This window comes from Lithobates pipiens, unplaced genomic scaffold (genome assembly GCF_037356315.1).
Source record: "Lithobates pipiens isolate NorthernLeopardFrog02 unplaced genomic scaffold, aLitPip1_a1.2 Scaffold_22, whole genome shotgun sequence".
In the NCBI taxonomy this organism is placed as follows: Eukaryota; Metazoa; Chordata; class Amphibia; order Anura; family Ranidae; genus Lithobates; species Lithobates pipiens.
In genome coordinates, this window is record NW_027507784.1 from 258,094,298 (window position 1) to 258,113,597 (window position 19,300).

At 42.1% G+C, this 19,300-nt stretch overlaps 1 protein-coding gene across 1 annotated transcript in view; it reads right to left on the reverse strand.

Moving 5' to 3' along the window:
• DNAH3 (dynein axonemal heavy chain 3) overlaps positions 1–19,300 on the reverse strand; it is a 730,495-nt gene that overhangs the window by 221,903 nt on the left and 489,292 nt on the right. The window contains exon 33 of the mRNA XM_077448990.1: positions 6,743–6,962. Coding sequence (XP_077305116.1) covers positions 6,743–6,962 — 220 coding nt within the window. The remainder of the gene's footprint in view (positions 1–6,742; positions 6,963–19,300) is intronic.

A 19,300-nucleotide genomic window follows, 5' to 3' on the forward strand; every position in this document is an offset into this window, starting at 1 on the left:
CCCTTGCGTTAATACTTTGTAGAGCCACCTTTTGTTGCGATTACAGCTGCAAGTCGCTTGGGGTATGTCTCTATCAGTTTTGCACATCGAGAGACTGAAATTCTTGCCCATTCTTCCTTGCAAAACAGCTCGAGCTCAGTGAGGTTGGATGGAGAGCATTTGTGAACAGCAGTTTTCAGCTCTTTCCACAGATTCTCGATTGGATTCAGGTCTGGACTTTGACTTGGCCATTCTAACACCTGGATACGTTTATTTGTGAACCATTCCTTTGTAGATTTTGCTGTATGTTTGGGATCATTGTCTTGTTGGAAGATAAATCTCCGTCCCAGTTTCAGGTCTTTTGCAGACTCCAACAGGTTTTCATCCAGAATGGTCCTGTATTTGGCTGCATCCATCTTCCCCTGAATTTTAACCATCTTCCCTGTCCCTGCTGAAGAAAAGCAGGCCCAAACCATGATGCTGCCACCACCATGTTTGACAGTGGGGATGGTGTGTTGAGGGTGATGAGCCGTGTTGCTTTTACGCCAAACATATCGTTTTGCATTGTGGGCAAAAAGTTCGATTTTGGTTTCATCTGACCAGAGCACCTTCTTCCACATGTTTGGTGTGTCTCCCAGGTGGCTTGTGGCAAACTTTAGATGAGACTTTTTATGGATATCTTTGAGAAATGGCTTTCTTCTTGCCACTCTTCCATAAAGGCCAGATTTGTGCAGTGTACGACTGATTGTTGTCCTATGGACAGACTCTCCCACCTCAGCTGTAGTTCTCTGCAGTTCATCCAGAGTGATCATGGGCCTCTTGGCTGCATCTCTGATCAGTCTTCTCCTTGTCTGAGCTGAAAGTTTAGAGGGACGGCCAGGTCTTGGTAGATTTGCAGTGGTCTGATACTATTCCATTTCAAAATGATCGCTTGCACAGTGCTCCTTGGGATGTTTAAAGCTTGGGAAATCTTTTTGTATCCAAATCCGGCTTTAAACTTCTCCACAACAGTATTACGGACCTGCCTGGTGTGTGCCTTGGTCTTCATGATGCTCTCTGCGCTTTCAACAGAACCCTGAGACTATCACAGAGCAGGTGCATTTATACAGAGACTTTATGGATTCTATTTATCACCATCAGTCATTTAGGACAACATTGGATCATTCAGAGATCCTCGCTGAACTTTTGGAGTGAGTTTGCTGCACTGAAAGTAAAGGGGCCGAATAATTTTGGACGCACCACTTTTCAGTTTTTTATTTGCTAAAAAAGTTTAAATTATCCAATAGATTTCGTTCCACTTCACAATTGTGTCCCACTTGTTGGTGATTCTTCACAAAAAATAAAAATTTTATATCTTTATGTTTGAAGCCTGAAATGTGGCAAAAGGTTGAAAAGTTCAAGGGGGCCGAATACTTTCGCAAGGCACTGTAGATCTGATCAGATCAGATATTGATATGTTCAGATTCTATACCACTACGGGACGTTTATGCTTTGCGCATGGTTGTTAGCGGTACTGGCACTAACCTGGGGCTACGCAGACCCTGACCCTAAAACCTAATTGATATCACCCGCCAGGTGATCAGGGGGTTAAACCTTTATTGGGTAATAAATGGTGGGTGCCCTGATGCTATAAAAAGCAAACTAACTAAACAGAGTCACCCGTAACACTTATACGGTGATCACTGGTGAAAGGGTTAACTAGGGGCAATCAGGGGGTTAAAATCTTTATTAGGTAGTATATGGGGGTCCCTGGCGCTATATAATAACCTGACGGGGAACCTAAATAACTAACTGGCTAACCAGCGTCACCAGTGGCACTTATACGGTGATCGCTGGTGAAAGGGTTAACTAGGGGCAATCAGGGGGTTAAAACCATTATTGAGTAGTATATGGGGGTACCTAGCGCTATAAAAACCTGGTGGTGAACCTAAAAAAATAACTAGCTACTTAGCGGCACCAGTGACACTAATGCAGCGATCAGAAAAACGATCGCTTAGTGACACTGGCAAAAGGGGGTGAAAGGGTTAACTCTAGGGGCAATCAGGGGGTTAAACCTTTATTGGGGGGGTAAGGGGCTACCCTGGACCTAACACTAACTGCCCTGACAGTTTTTACTGTCACAACTGACACTAAATGCAGTGATCAGTGAATAAATGATCACTGCAATCAGTGACACTGTGACTGGGGGGGGGGGAATCGGGGGGTATGGGAGCGATACCTCCCATACACCCCCAACCCCCCCCCCCAAGATGCTGCTTGCAGGATTCTTTTTTCCCCAGTCCTGCAAGTGCATGGCCCCAGTGTGAAAGCACTCAGGCTTTCACACTGGGGAGGCATGCAAGGCGCTTTTCAGGCAATTTACAGGGGCTATTTTTAGCACCAAAATGCCTGAAAAGCGCCCAAGTATAAAATGGGTCTTTTACAAGAACACCCCTGCTTTTTTTTTTTGAGTAGAAATTGTGCTTAAATGTGACGTTTACTTTAAAGGATTGTTATTGCAAACAGTGCCATTGTCTGATAAACAGGTGGGGTTAACATATGTAGTGATAATATTCAGTATAAAAATTTATGACTTCATATGCTGTTATATATATTTTTCTCCACAGTTACATGCAATGCAGACCAAGTTGTTGGATGTTCCCTTGTAACTCTTCCTTACATGGTCCTACCTCCCTACCATTACCACAATCCTCTTCAAAAGAAATGATGATTTTAGGCTTGCTGTTATTGAATCATTCAGATTGGAGGACCAACATTTCATTTCATTTTGATCATTATCCCTGGCGTGTTTACTAAACATAACTTACATCATCATTTATTGTTCTAAACTGGTTTATACAAAATATGTTTTAAAATGTATTACTAAAACTTATAAAGCTTCAGATTTAATGTAAAATATTAGCACCAGCAGAAACCAATGGTCTTGGACCAGTAGTTATGCCCTCAAGAATGTAACTCGTAGTTGATTACTTTAAAACCAAAACAAAATTTTAACAATAAATGTATGAGCAAAGAATCTAGATTCACTTAACAGAAGCATTAGCCAGTATTCCTTGCATTTTACTCTTCCGGTCCACAAACACTTCTCAAAGGATGGAGCCATCTTAACTGTCAGCTTCTAAACCCTACGGCAATGTACCACCCCACTATACCCGAGCACATGGTTTTTGGGGATAACTCAGCTATCTGGCCTGATGCTTCTAATGGCTCAACCAGCATCTCAAGTAACAGTGAGATGGGTGTTCTGGTTACATGTTACTTCCCTGACTTCATACAACTTTTACCAGGACCAAAGAATGCCACCTGTTTTGTTACTGTAATATTTTGCAGCTGAAAATTGGGCTCACCCTTTTTAAATATGAGCAGCGCTGACTATATTTCCTCTCTTCTCTAACATCTCTGAGATCTACTCTGCTACCTCCTTTGCCAAGCTATCCTTCACACTTCCCACCATGGCCCAACCGACTGCATTCACCATGGTTGGTCTTGTTACTGATTTTCTACCATCAGATGTGAACAGGCTTGTGAATATGAAGGATAGACAAAACTATTAACTGTCACTGTAATTTGTCTTCTTAAAGTGGTTGTAAAGTCAAAGAGTAGGATTACTGCCAGACCCTCTTTTCTAATAAGGTATACTATAGTGTAAATTTTTTTTTTAAATACCACCGCTAAATACTTTATTTCAGATCACCTTTGTGCTTTATATTTTTGATAAAGTAACATATTACTATTTTGATGAAGTAAATCCTGCCTCATATTTTCATGCTAAAAGGTTTCTCTCATCCCCAGCACTGCCTTATCAGAGAGTGTCACTTAGCTGAAAACTAACTATGTTTTTTATTCAGAGAAAATCTATCTTAATGTTTTCAATATTTGAGTTCTGGCAGATCACTAGCTCTCAAGAATGTAATTAGTGCCAGTCAAGGAGATAATGGATAGATGTGTGAGTTATGGATTTTCTTTACGTGTTCAGAAAGTGTGATAAAATATTACCTCTCATTGCAGCGATTGATAAACCTTAGAGTTTATATTAGTAGGTTTACAAGTGTGAAGAAAATCTATCAAAGTACATTAACTGGTGTAGTGTTTTTTTTTTTCTTGGAACACATGAATATAGAAAAGCTACACAATTAACACTCACTGGAATATATACTTTATATGAGTGACATATTAGAGGTGCACACTGCCACGGGGTGCAGACCTTGTCTGGAGGAGATTTACTAAAACTGGTGCATACAGAATCTGGTGCGGCTGTGCACAGTAACCAATCAGCTTCTAGGTTTGGCCCCTGTTCACATCAGGCCGATTTGACATGTGATTTTACATGTCAAATCGCATGCCAAATCGGAGCCTATTGCTGGCAACAGCACTGTCTGAATCGGTGCAACGCCAACTTTGGATTTCCAAAAGTAGTTCCTGCACTACTTTTGGTGACTTCGGGGGCGATTTCAGTAGACATGAACCTGCACAGATACCTTTCAAATTGCCCCCGAACTCACAATGAAATGCGGGTTTGAAATTGTGCGAGTTCAGCTGAGCTCGCATGATTTCAAACCCACCTCCAGTGTAAATGAGGGCTTATTGTCAGAGCTTAATTGAACAAGTTGATGTTAGCAGCTGTTTAGTTACTATGCACAGCTGCACCAGTTTCTGTGTGCACTAGTTTTAGTAAATCTCCCCCTTTGTGCAACCAGTGGTTGCTTTAAGTTTCCCTAAGGCTTGTGTGTCTATGAATTGACTAGTTATCACCCGGAACTTCCTAAGCCACAGTACTCAGCTCTGTCACAAAAGAAAACGCAGAGATGCAGGCAGACTACTGAAGTAAAATACCAGTTAGGCAACTAATTTCAGTGTTCTCATTTAACAGATTCCTCCTCACTTCCTTTTAAAAGGGGTCAGATAGAATAGGAATTTAGTGGGAACTTTCCCAATACTCTTGAAAAAAGTGTTTTGCTTTTTCTAGCTGAATAGGGAAGGGTTAAAGGAGAAGTGTAGCCAAAACTGTAACCTGTTTCATGACTCAACTGGTTCAGGCTTGGGAAAGATCCTGATTTTACTGTCTGAGATCTACCCAGATTTCGGGACTGACAGCGGTCTCAGCCTCTCTCCTGAGCAAGCCCCCTGCAGTATACAGCACTTCTCCCTTCTATAAGCAAAAACAAAATGCTTTTAATGTGTTTAAAAATACCCAGATCACAAGACAGTTTACCCATACACAAGAAGATAAATCAATTGGATAAACAGTTGCCATGAATTAAAAAAAAACCCTTAAAGTGGAGGTAGACCCAAATTATTATTTTTTTTTTATGTCATAATGTAGAGTATAAGATTTCCTATCATTTGAGCCCAGTCTTACCACAAAGAGTTAATCCAGCTCTGAGCAATCCTCTTTTATTGTTCAATGAGATAAATCTTGACAAACAGAGAAAAACTTTGTCGAATCTTCCCCCTTGCTGTGATTGACAGGTGATTTACATATCTGGTGCACTAGACATGCATTATTTTTTAATGCTCTCCCACTCCTTTCTTCTGCTGCTCTGCAAGGATTGGCTGTTCCACACCTCGGCATGGTTTGGCATGCTGAAGTCATGTGGGGACTTTTCTGGGTTTTGACTGGATGTTAGTGATCATAGCAGAAATTCAGTGTAAGAAATACACAGGAGAAAATGCATGTCGATAAGGGGAGTGTAGAGGTGGGCGGGGAGTCTACTGACATCAGGACTCCACCCACTGAGCCCTGGAAAACAGACCCACCCACAAAATCTTCAGTTTTTCAGGTCTCATAGCAGACAGAGGGGAGACATTTGACAGATAAGTATACATGCAGGAGGCATGTATATCCTTCTAGATAAACAATATTGCAGTAGTTTAGAAAGGATGAGAGTGAGTTTACATCCACTTTAATAATCAATGATTACTCAGTAATGTCCAACGTATTAGGGGCCTTTCACACTAAACGCAGTTGGATGCAGTTGGCTGCATTTTGAACTGCATTACAACTCCATAGACAGCCCAAAATGAAGGTAAACCTGTGGGTATAGTTACTATAATTACAGTGCAGTTCAGCGCAGTTAAAAAAAGCAGAGCATTCTGCATTTTTCTGCACCTCAATGCAAAGAAAATGTCATGAATTATTTGTGGTGGGACACACAATACATTGACATGTGTCAGACCAAGACAAGGGTATTAAAAGTCTGGACTGGAAGACACAGTCCTTTCACACTAATGGGTCAATGCTGTTGGTAATGTGTTATAGTTTTATTTTCAGTTTTAATGAATGCTCACAAAACCTCCTTCAGGTTCTCAGACCCATGCACCATTGACTAGGAAGTGGGAAGATCTAAAGTTGTAGCAGCTTGTCCCTGCATCACTGCTTGGTCCCAAACTTCAATCCCCAGAAGCCCCAAAAATGATGTTTGCTGAGTACAGGCACACTATCTGTAGTCCAACTGAGGGTGTGCCTACAGATGGGTGACAACACAAATGCAAGGCAGTGGATGGGTATTGACACCCTACTACAGGACGTTACTTAGGCAATAACGTAACTGCCAAGATCTCCAAGTTACTATTAGCAACATGGTTGGGTTGTGATAGAAAGACTATGCAATCTAGATGAACAGATGCAGGTTGAAACCCATAGAAACATTTTTTTATATGGCTTGCATACACTATAGATCACTGGAGAGGTCAGTTCAACATTACAGTAAAAGGTACACTTTAGTTGATGATATTGTGTTGTTGTCTTGGTTCACGTTATCACCTGAAAAAGAGGCACATCCTGTGCTAAGAATTTAGCCAAGTTGACATCCAGCAGTGCGCGCAGGAGAAGCACGCTCTCATTTTGTTCTGGATATTTAAGCTTGAGATTTCCAGCTGCAGTAAGGACAGATTTCACTGCACGCATCCCGTAGTCATAATGGTGCTGAGATGATAGCTGTTCAGAACACAATCTATATGTAGCGACAATCTTCTGAGCCAAGCTGAAATACAACAGATCCATATTAATTTGTATTGTGGGTCGTGTAGCAGAGAGGGAATAGCATGTACAGTAATGCAGGATTAGAATTCATCTGCTGGCTTTAGTTCTGTGAACTCAGTGTCTCAGAGTTTCTGAGATCTCACCTCTGGAGTCCTACAAAGATACAGAAAGCCTATGGCTAATCTAATCTCTATACATTTATCAAAAACTGAGACTGGATTTTTGTCAAATTTCTGACAGACTGACCTTTTAAATGTTATCTCTGGTTTGTCTCCTTGTCCTGCTCAAATGGTAGAGCCCAAGTGCTGAAGCTTGCAAAAAGATTGTTATGGGCTGAAATCTGCAATCTTATTAAAGTCTACATTCAGCACTCACAGATACAGTATAGTGGTTTTGTCTCTAGTTTAACTAAAGGCAACATTTTTGTTTTGGATAGAGTGGAGAGGGATTAGAACACCTGTCAGTTTTTGTTATCGCTTGCCAATAAGCTGCAAAGGAAGCCCCTCATCAAATTGGCCTCAGACCAGGTACATGACAAAAAGTGAAAGAAGATCCCTATTGGGTTGTCCTCAGAACTAGGGTTGCACTGATACTAGTATCAGTATCGGTATTGGTGCCGATACAGAGTATTTGCACAAGTATCGGTACTCGTGCCAATGCACCAATACTTTCAGGCTCGGTTCTTTGAGCTGTCAGTGGGTCTCCCCTGTTGACAGCTGAAGTGTTAAAGAAGTCCGGTAATTGGAGCTGTCAAAAAAAAAGCAGCCGGAAATGTTTGTTAACAACATTGCTCAGCCACTGAAACACTAAAATAAAAAGAAACATTGTTTCTTTTTTAATCTTTCTGTTTCTTTATCTGCAGATCAAAGGGATGAACAAATGTTCCCCTGTTTAACCCCTTATAAATGCTTAATTTACTCCAATCAGCCTTAATTAACTCCCTGTTCTCCTCCATTTAATTATTTTCCTTCTTTTTTTTGTTCACGTCTATTTTATAAATAATAAACAATTAAAACTTTGTTAGTGAATATTTTTACACACACATAATATATATATATATATATATATATATATATATATATATATATATATATATATTTAACACATTTCACATTGAAAAAGTGCAAAATTAAAAAAAAAACTATTGCATATGTAAATAATTTTTCAACGCTTTGTACCATTGCTGACAGCTCAAGTGAAAACAAAACAGTTGTGGAAGGTATTGGTAATTGGTATCGGCGAGTACTAAAAAAAAAAAGTATCAGTACTCGTAAAAAAAAAATGGTATCGGCACATCCCTACCTAGAGCCATAATAAAAAGGTAAAATCCTCCAATGGGGACACTAGTTCTCAGGGCCGCTGATAGAAATCATGGGGCCCCGTACAGCCTACCTGACGGGGCCCCCTTCAGCTCCACCCTGGCCCCGCCCCTGGTCCCTCCTTTAGCCCCACCCCTGACCCCACCCATTGCCCCTCCCCAGACCCCGCCTTGAAACAAAGTGTAGGTTTGTCTACAAGTGATATTTGTTTTTCTCCAGTCAGTTATAGGTTTGATTATCCAAAAGAAATACTGTTTTCAGATGAGAACATACCTCTTTAATATCTATATGTAATACAAACCATTAATGAAAAAATAAAATGGTATTTTGGAGAGTATTGGCAGGGTAAGTATTGCAGAGTATTGGCAGGGTAAGTATTGCCAGGGTAAGTATTGCCAGGGTAAGTATTGCCAGGGTAAGTATTGCAGAGTATTGGTAGGGTATGTATTGCAGAGTATTGGCAGGGTAAGTATTGCAGAGTATTGTCATGGTATTGCCAGGGTATTGGCGGGGTAAGTATTGCAGAGTATTGGCAGAGTATTGGCAGGGTAAGTATTGCAGAGTATTGGCAGGGTAGGTATAAAGTATTGCAGAGTATTGGCAGAGTATGTATTGGCAGGGTATGTATTGGCAGGGTATGTATTGGCAGAGTATGTATTGGCAGAGTATGTATTGGCAGAGTATGTATTGGCAGAGTATGAGTAGATGTTGAACTTCAAGCATACACCTCACCTGTGTATTTGTTAGCTCCAGCAGGGCAGCAGAGATCACTTCCTCCCTCTTCCTGAGTGTCCACAATAGCTCGATCGCCCGGCCCCTGCACTCTGCTACTTCTTCTCACACGGAGAGAGAGAGAGAGAGAGGAATATCACTCCGCAACACTATAGGCAGGGGCGGACTGACAACTCATGGGGCCCCCGGGCAATAGGGGATCATGGGGCCCCCTTTGTCACCACCCACCCACGCACAAGCCACACCTATATATTGCACTTACATTACATGCATTGGTCACATAATTTCTCTACTGTATGTTCAAAATAAATGTTTAAAGAGTTAAGAAAATAAAGAACAAAAAACGCACATATAACCACGTACATTTTCTGTGGGGCTGCGTCTCCTGTGAGCAGAATCACGTACAGGTACGGTACTTCTACACTTGCGGGTACGTGCATTGTCTGACCCACTGCCGCCTTGATTGGACACACCGAGAGCTAATTAGTGGGTCTGGTGGACCCAATGTCCACTGGGTCCAGACGATTGTTTCCATCAGAGGCAGAACGGTGGTCTGCCGATGTAAACAAGTTAGATTGCCATTCTGTTAGTAGGAAAACCGAGATCCTGTGTGTCTGCTAAACAGGAACACAGATATGTCTTCCCACATTTAAAAGCACTTCCCCCACACAGTTAGAAAGCACTTCCTAGGAACACATTTAACCCTTTGATCTTCCCCTGGTGTTAACCCCTTCCCTACCAGTGTCATTAGTATAGTTAACCATTACTAGTAAAAAATTCTATAAAAATATCCCATAGCATATTGGGATTTTTACCAACATGTAGAAAATACATATTGGCCTAAACTGATGGAGAAATTAGATTCTGAGGCCAGAGCCCATAGCAGCAAAGTAAAGAAAGTATATATAATATACACACACACACACACACTGCAAAGGCTGCGGACATGGTACAGGGGTCAGAGGCTGCGGTCATGGTACAGGGGTCAGAGGCTGCGGAGGGGTCTTACTAGGCTGTGATGAGAGGTGCGTGCCACTCCTGAAACCGCACAAAATGCCACTGCTGCCTTACATTTAAAAATGGTGCCGCCCGGTGCCATTATGTCACTGCGCATGCATGTTTGAAAATGACTGAGCGTGTAAGGGCTTGCCCACGCGGCGGCGGTGCATGTGCAGAGGACACTCCAGCCCCCCTCATCATACCATACAGGGTTAATGTTACTTTATGGTATGTGATGAGGCTGGAGTTTTAGAGGAAGAGAGCAGTGCAGCTGGCTGGAGCATGAAAACAGCAAACACACACACACACTGCAAAAATTGACTTTATCTTAATTTCCTGGAGATGGGCTGTATTGTGGCACCACGTCCTTTGCTGTTATTGCACAAATTCATGAATACGTTAGAAATATATTGGGCCTTTTCAGGTGCTACAGAAATATTGTACATACACATATATTAAAAATAATTATTTTGTGAAAATGCATGTGATGTATGTAGTAGGTGAAAAGTCCCAGTTGATTCTTAACATATTCAAGAATTTTACTTTCACCAGACCTGTCCTGCTGATGTACAGGACAAGTTTAAAGCACATATTTATACAGTGTGGAAGGCAGAACAATTGCGACTCACAGTAGAATAATGCAGTCTGCCATCCGTCCTGTTATCTTGTCTTGGGGGAGCTCCAGTTACTACTTTATGGGTAGCAATGATCGCTACTGTGTTGTCCTGCTTGCTCTGTTCTCCCCCCAGGAGGGGAGGGGGGGGGGGGGAGGAGGCTCGGGTGCTGCCTGACACACACAAGCATGGAAGAGATCGAGTTACACCTTTATCCATTGACCTGAGGGTGTCTTATATGAGCAGACTAGTGACAATGTCCAGGCTCCTGGGGTGGTGCTCTCCCCCTCCCTCCCTCCCTCCCTCCCTCCCTCACTCACTCACTCACTCACTCAGTCAGTCGGCTCAGCTCAGTGTCCTATGTGTGCGAGTTGTCAGTGCTGACATTTCCGATGCTTCCTTCAGCTAGCTCCTCTCCTGCTCAGGACTCAGATTTGGCGCCACAAATTCAGCTTCTCTGGAGCCAATGAGAGACGAGGGGTGTGGATTGAAGGCGGAAGCCTCCTCCCCAATTGGAGAATAGCGAGCGATTCTCTCTCTCTCCCATTTAAACACAGCCACAGCACCAGATAAGAGACTCGGGGGACTTGTGCGGTGTGCGGAGCAGGAGGAGCGGGCGCAGAAGGTGTATTCTTCCGCGCCCGAAATACAACAAATAGTCCCTCCCCTGCAGCCTCATACAGCATAGACTAATCGCATCTAATAAAAAAAAAATCTTACCGAACGGGGGTGGGGTTGTGCGGACGATGATCGGTGAAGGAGAATCTTTTTTTTATTTTAATTTTAATTTTTTATTTACTTTGCAGTTCAGGTTGCCCGGGCCCCCCCTGCTGGTCAGGCCCGGTACAGCAGGGCCAGTTGTACTGGCCTATCAGCGGCCCTGCTAGTTCTGGTGACCCTGGTGGCAACCAGGCACTCCCTCACTTTGGATGGATTTCCTCTCACTTCCTTTTATGGCCATAACGTGATGGAAATCTCCCCAAAAGGGACACAGTCCTCAAAAAAATAAAAATAAATATTACTGACGGGGTCATCCCTATGCAAAATGAAAAAAGTTTTGCCTTTAGTTCTAAAATGTTTATGGCCAGACGAAAAAAAAAAAGACAGGTACATTTAAAATATTGCCAATGAGTATTATTCAGCCTTCTTTTCACCCAGCATGTGAAGCTTTAGATTGCCTTTCACATGTATTTTTCTATTTCTTTACCACCTGCTACAAAAAAACATGTGTCTATTGAATGGCCCTGTCCAAGAAAACTCAAAATCAGTATTCATAATTGTGGCATTTTCAAATATACCATTAAGGTTAAATGACAGCATACAGCCTTTTTTTTAAACTGCAGCTTACAGGTGCATACAGGTGAATAAACCTACTGACAATCATAGGAAATATTTAACTGCAATTTGCATTAATTAAAATCACATAAAGTCTGCATGCAAATAAACTGGCATGAATAGGGTGGTAAAGTAACAAATCAATTTCAAGAGCATCCTTTAATCTAAGGAAGGGGAAAGGTGGAAGGAGCCAATGATGAGTGAACTTGCATTCAGTGTAATGACAATTTCCTGTCAACAAATCGACAGCAGCACATGTTCTGAGACAAGTTTCATTTTCAGCTGAAACGTATAGTGGTATTAAACCCAAAACCAAAAATGTAATATAATGCAGCTTACCAATCATTAGATTTGGTGTCTCTATTAGTATTTTTTAGGCTTTTTCCCCGTTTTCACCTGGTGATCTGGCAAGTAAAACACGGGTTGTATTAGAGTGCCCCCACTCTGGATAAAGGAGCATAGGGGGCTTGTTATATGTATTAAATGTTAGATATCAGCACACTAGAGCTATCATTTCTTTGATAGTCACAGCAGCTGAACACACTCTGCCATCCCAGCAGAAGAAAACACCAATGTATTAAGAGCAGTACCTCTAGATCAGCGTGACTCTTTAGTTAGTCCATTAAGAATGTTCAGAATGTTATTAAATAATCAACACAAATGTTATTGAAGAGCAGTCTGAGGGAATACTTCATGGACTAAATGTAAGAGGCACTTTGGATTATTCAGTAAGTGCTGGCCTTAACACATTGTTATATGTACTAGCAGATTTAAATACACTAACAAATTGAACCAAAACTCCATAAGAAGTTACATAAAACTGTTTTTCTTGATCCTACATCATGGGACACAGGAACTTATTACATAGTGGGTTATATAGGCACCTCTGGTGATTGGACACTGGTTAACCCCAATTAAGGAGAACTCCTCCCCTATATAACCCCTCCCATATGGGAGGCACCTCAGTTTTTTCGCCAGTGTCAATGGTGGTTGGTCACGTAAAACATGTGCTATGAAGAAAGCTCTGTGCAGGTCCCTGCGGGGGCCTAAGGGCTACAACAAACCAGATCCATATCTTGGGCCGATATTTGACTCCCAAGATGGTATGGTATAGTAGAAGTGGACCCAAAAGAACAGGGTTCAGGGTTTTACTCGAATCTCTTCACCGTTCCGAAGCCAAATGGAAGTGTCAGACCTATCCTGGATCTGAAGGATCTGAACCGGTTTTTACGCATCCGGTCCTTCCGAATGCAGTCAATTCGCACTGTGGTCTCCTCCCTGCAAGGGGGAGAGTTTATGGCATTAATAGACATCAAGGATGCATATCTCCATGTGCCAATTTTTCCCGCACACCAAAAGTATCTAAGGTTCGCGGTAGAGCGGCGCCATTTTCAATTTGTGGCCTTGCCGTTCGGGCTTGCTACGGCCCCTCGAGTCTTCACAAAGATTCTGGACCCTCTCTTGGCAAACCTAAGAGCTCAGGGTATAGCCGCCATGGCTTATCTAGATGACTTGATTCTCATGGAGAAAACAGTAGCGTTCCTGAACCACAGTGTTTCCAGAACGCTAGAACACCTGGAATGCCTAGGTTGGATTATAAACCTAGAAAAGTCGTCCCTACAGCCTGCTACCAGGTTGGAATACCTGGGTATGTTTATCGACACCGCTCAGGGCAATGTGTTTCTTCCAAGGCCAAAAGCCTTGGCCATCGGGGATCTGGTGTGCCTAATTCTGGGCAGGAGATCTTCCCCCATTCGGTTGTGCATGAGACTGTTAGGGAAAATGGTCGCCTCCTTCGAGGCCATTCCATTTGCCCAGTTCCACTCAAGGCCTCTGCAAAGATGCAGCATCCTTGCGGCTTGGAACAGGAAGCCCCAATCCTTGGATCTTCCTATGCGTCTATCCTCAGGGACACGCAAGAGTCTCGTCTGGTGGTTACAAACCGAGAATTTGCTGAAAGGCAAAACTTTTCTTCCTCTTCCATGGAAGGTTATTACGACAGATGCCAGCCTGACAGGCTGGGGAGCAGTGTTAGAGGAGACGTGCTCGCAGGGGAAATGGTCTGCGATCGAGAAGCTATTGACCATAAATGTCTTGGAGATCCGGGCAGTTTATATGGCTCTCATAAAGTGGTCTTCCAGACTACGGGGTCTCCCTGTTCGGGTTCAGTCCGACAATGCCACAGCAGTGGCCTATATCAATCACCAGGGCGGTACTAGGAGTCTGGTTGCGCAAAAAGAGGTGAATCGCATACTTGTCTGGGCAGAAAAGCATGTTCCATGCCTTTGTGCAGTCTTCATTCCAGGAGTGGAAAATTGGCAGGCGGATTTTCTGAGCCGCCAGCAGTTGTGCCCAGGAGAATGGGCTCTGCACCCCAACGTGTTTTTGGACATATGTCGCAGGTGGGGTACTCCAGACGTAGATCTGTTTGCGTCCAGGTTCAACAGAAAACTGGACAAATTCGTGTCAAGAACAAGAGATACACTTGCTCAGGGGTCAGATGCTCTGACAGTTCCCTGGGATCAGTACAATCTGATTTATGCCTTCCCCCCGTACCCACTTCTGTCGCGGTTCCTGGGAAGAGTCAAGAGGGGGACAAAATCGGTTCTTTTGGTAGCCCCGGCTTGGCCCAGGCGACCGTGGTACGCAGAGATCATGAAGTTGGCAGTAGGCAGGCCATGGATCCTCCCTCTCCGGCCAGATCTGCTCTCACAGGGTCCAATTTACCATCCTGCTTTACACAGTCTGAATTTGACGGTTTGGCTGCTGAGACCCACATTCTGAGAGACCGTGGGCTTTCAGGGCCAGTCATTTCTACTCTGGTTAATGCCAGAAAGCCGGCCTCCAGGCTTATTTACTACAAAATCTGGAGGGCATATGTTTACTGGTGTGAACTCAGGGAATGGCATCCTAGAAAGTATGTCATTAGCAGGATCTTGGCCTTCCTCCAGTCAGGCCTAGAAATGAATTTGGCCGTAAGCACCATCAAGGTGCAGATTTCGGCCTAGTCAGTGTTTTTTCAGAAGCCACTTGCATCGCATTCCCTGGTGCGGGCTTTCATCCAGGGGGCTATGCGGATAAGGCCACCAGTCAAACCTCCGGTATGCCCATGGGATCAGAATTTGGTTCTCTCGGCTTTGCAGGGGCAACTTTTGAACCTTTGCATCTGGCTTCATTAGTTCTTTTGACCAAAAAATTGGTTTTCTTGGTAGCCATATCCACGGCTAGAAGAGTGTCAGAACTAGCAGCTCTCTCCAGCAAAGAGCCGTATCTAATTGTTCATAAGGATCGGGTGGTCATGCGCCCCAACAGGTCCTTTCTACCAAAGGTGGTTTCGGGATTCCATTTGAATCAAGATGTAATCCTACCATCCTTTTTTCCGGACCCACAGTCCGCAGAAGAAGAATCTTTGCACACTTTGGATGTGGTTAGGGCAATCAGTATCTATCTTCAAGCAACGGCTCAGATAAGGAAAACTGATTGCTTATTTATTTTGCCGGAAGGCCCTAGGAAGGGCCAGGCGGCATCAAAATCTACTCTCTCAAGGTGGATTAGACAGATTATTTCTCAGGCCTATAGTGTTAAACGGAAAATCCCTCCTTTTCAAGTGAAAGCGCACTCTACTAGGGCTGTAAGTGCTTCTTGGGCAGTGCATCACCAGGCCTCCCTGGCTCAGATCTGTAAGGCTGCAACTTGGTCATCAGTCCACACATTCACCCTATTCTATCAGGTGGATGTCAGAGGGCAAGATGATATCGCCTTTGGGCGCAGTGTGCTGCAGGTTGCAGTTTAGGTCCTCCGGCCCATGGCGGTCTATAATTATGATCTGTGTCTCCCTCCCCTCAATCTGAGCATTGCTTTGGGACATCCCACTATGTAATGAGCTCCAGTGTCCCGTGATGTATGATCAAGAAAATAGGATTTTTATATACAGCTTACCTGTAAAATCCTTTTCTTGAGAGTACATCACGGGACACAGGGCTCCCGCCCCTCTTGGGTTTTACGTGGTTTCCTATGGCTTTGCTACAAAACTGAGGTGCCTCCCATATGGGAGGGGTTATATAGGGGAGGAATTCTCCTTAATTTGGGTTAACCAGTGTCCAATCACCAGAGGTGCCTATATAACCCACTATGTAATGAGCTCCTGTGTCCCGTGATGTACTCTCAAGAAAAGGATTTTACAGGTAAGTTGTATATAAAAATCCTATTTTTTTCTAAAGGTTATGCATGAATAAATAAAACAAATCATTGTAAACACCCCTTGCCAGTGTCGAATGGTTTATCCCATCCTTGTAAACTGATACTTCTGAAAGAGAGCTTGTTCTTTTGAAAAACAAAAGACTGTCCAGATCACCTGGTGAAAATATCAGAGATAAAGCCTAAAAAAGAAAAAATATGCAGCCATCGCATGGATGGTAAGCTGCAATATAATAAATGTTTGCTTTTGAGTTTATTACGGCTTTAAAGAGTGATTGGATTTTTATAGTTTCTGGAGTGCATTAACAGTGACCTGTAATGAAGAGACCCCCATTGCTAAAAGTTGGCTGTACAATGGCAGGAACACTGTCTAAAGGAGATCTTCTGATGCGAAGTAGAGTGCCTAATATTATTGACTATAAATACAGCATAAACCAGTCTTTGTCTATAGATTGTTATCTAGGCACCAATCCCTTCTGTACAGTTTGATAGGATTTCTTTCCACTAATGTGCCTACCTCCATATAAATTGATTTGTGGAAACAGGAGTTTCTTCTATTGCAGTCACAGATAAACCGTTTTTCACTCCTCTGAACTAAATTGTTCTACAATGTTTTCTATAACCAGTTAAATATTTATTTGAAGGCACAAAGCCAATCACTATCACTCGTGTGCTGTAAATCTAAAATAAGATACATATGATTTCTTGCCATAAACTTATCTTGCCAGTTAAACTTCACAATAAACCTGCTACTTGCCGGCATCACAATCCCCAAAACACCATCTTTTTTAATCGGTGCAACTATTTGCATTCTTTTTTTTTATCTGAAAAAAGGTTTATCTGTAGCAAAACACATTTTAGGTTCTTTCTGAAGACATGGCATATATTTCCAAATGTATTCCTAGATTTCCTGAATGTCAGAATAGAAGGAGATTATCCAGATAAGCAGTTCTTCTTAAATGTGATGTGTGACAGCGTAGAGTTTATGGTTTACAAAATGCTGGGAAGTTTAAATGACAGATTAATTGGATATCTTGTGTTACAAAAATAGGGCCCTGAAGCTGTTGCACAATTTGAAACTGCAGATTAAAACTAGAGAACATGTTAATTCTCTCAGTTGAATAGATTAATTCAGTCATGGATCAGAAATGTAGTTAATACTCGTACAGAGAAACTAAACTGAATGGAAACACAGTCCAATATTAAAGTGTTAATCGCATTACACATTTTAGACAGCAAGATAATCAGGGTAGTTCATCTCTCAGCTGCATTATTTAGAGGAGAAATGTAGGGAATTGACAGGCAAAGCCTTTATTTGATGTGAAGAGGTTTCAAGTAAATGGAATAAATGTATAATTTGAAACTGGAGCCTTGTCTCTTTTTTAAAGTGTGTTGTACTTGCTTAATAAAATCTCTTCTCTCTAAAATATGACTCTTCCTACAATACTTGGGGCTGGTACAGTGTTTACACCCTTGACCACGCTTCTTCTTCTTACAATGTACAGCATGGCCAGGCTGATGGCATTAAGAATAATAGCCGTCTTGGTCTTCACCTTGCTGTATGTACTGGGTGAATTGCTGTTATTTTACACGGTGGTGTAAAAAGGAAGAAACAGCACTAAATAACTAAACTCTGCACTCTCCCTAGGCATTGAAGTGCACTGTCCCAAGGCCATACAAAGACACATTTCTGCTGATCTATAAAAAGTCAGTTATTGAAGACAACAATGTAACACACATACATACATTATATATAGGGTAAAATTGCCACAGGAAAAAAATTCTCCTGTGGCGATTTTGGTCACCATTTGAAAATATAGCGCCGGACACGGTGTGTCCATTACCAAATCCCATTACTTGGTGTATCATTCCTGGACGGGGACGCCATATTGAAGGATGGAGGAATAGAAGGATAAAGTCCTGGTGTGGATGCTGGTTATTTACAGATTTGAGGTGAGAGTTCTGTGAGCTCATTTCCTATTGGATCTCCAGTATAGATGGAAGTTGACGGAGAAGTGGACTTTTCTTTGATATATGAGCATATATATTCATGTATGGACTCTGGCTATTTTTATTGATTTTTGATATATTTTTTTGAACCGTATCATCTGATACCCACCGTTCATTTCTTCCTTTTGACCATTTTTCTTGGACTATATTTTATACTGTTACAACACTATTTAGGTTGATTGCCAATGTGCCAATGCGCAAGATCACTTTATATCATTTGTGCTCTTTTTGTGTAATGTGAACACGAATAGGTTTTGCAGCAGGTTAGTTTTATTTTTATTTTTCACTCAGAATATACATTTGTTTGTGTGTTTATTTCATTTTTCATTAGGTATAGCTTTTTAGGGACATCTTTTTGGTAGCATGAAGGCCTTTTTGTTTTAAGACGAAGGGAGTGTTGTCATTATAAGACTTTACTTTGATGCAAGGAAACTGCTATCACCCTGAGTGTTTTTCAGTGCCATCTGTAGAATGAGTCCTATTAGCCCCCTTATAAAAAAAAAAGCAAAAAAATAAATAAAATAAAAAAACTGTAAAAAATATAAGTTAAACCCAAGCACTGCAACCCAGCCCCCACAATGTTGAGCACACCCTCCCCTATGTAAAAGCACAGAAGAATGTAAATGCATACGTCTCCTACGCACAGAAATGCCACTTGCACTACACAACAAATCACAATGCGTGCAGGAGCAAGAACACTAATTTTAGGCCCATGATGAACTGTGGGGCTTTTAAAGTGTCGCCCATAAAAAACTTAGGGTAACTATGTTTGTTGCAGTTTCACAGGTGCATACATTTTTAAGACTTGACATTAGGGATGAGCCGAACACCCCCCGGTTCGCATCCAGAACATGCGAACAGGCAAAAAAATTGTTGCAACACGCAAACATCATTAAAGTCTATGGGACACAAACATGAATAATCAAAAGTGCTAATTTTAAAGGCTTATATGCAAGTTATTGTCATAAAAAGTGTTTGGGGACCCGAGTCCTGCCCCAGGGGACATGTATCAATGCAAAAAAAGTTTTAAAAACTGCTGTTTTTTTGGGAGCAGTGATTTTAATAATGCTTAAAGTAAAACAATAAAAGTGTAATATTCCTTTACATTTTGTACCTGGGGGGTGTCTATAGTA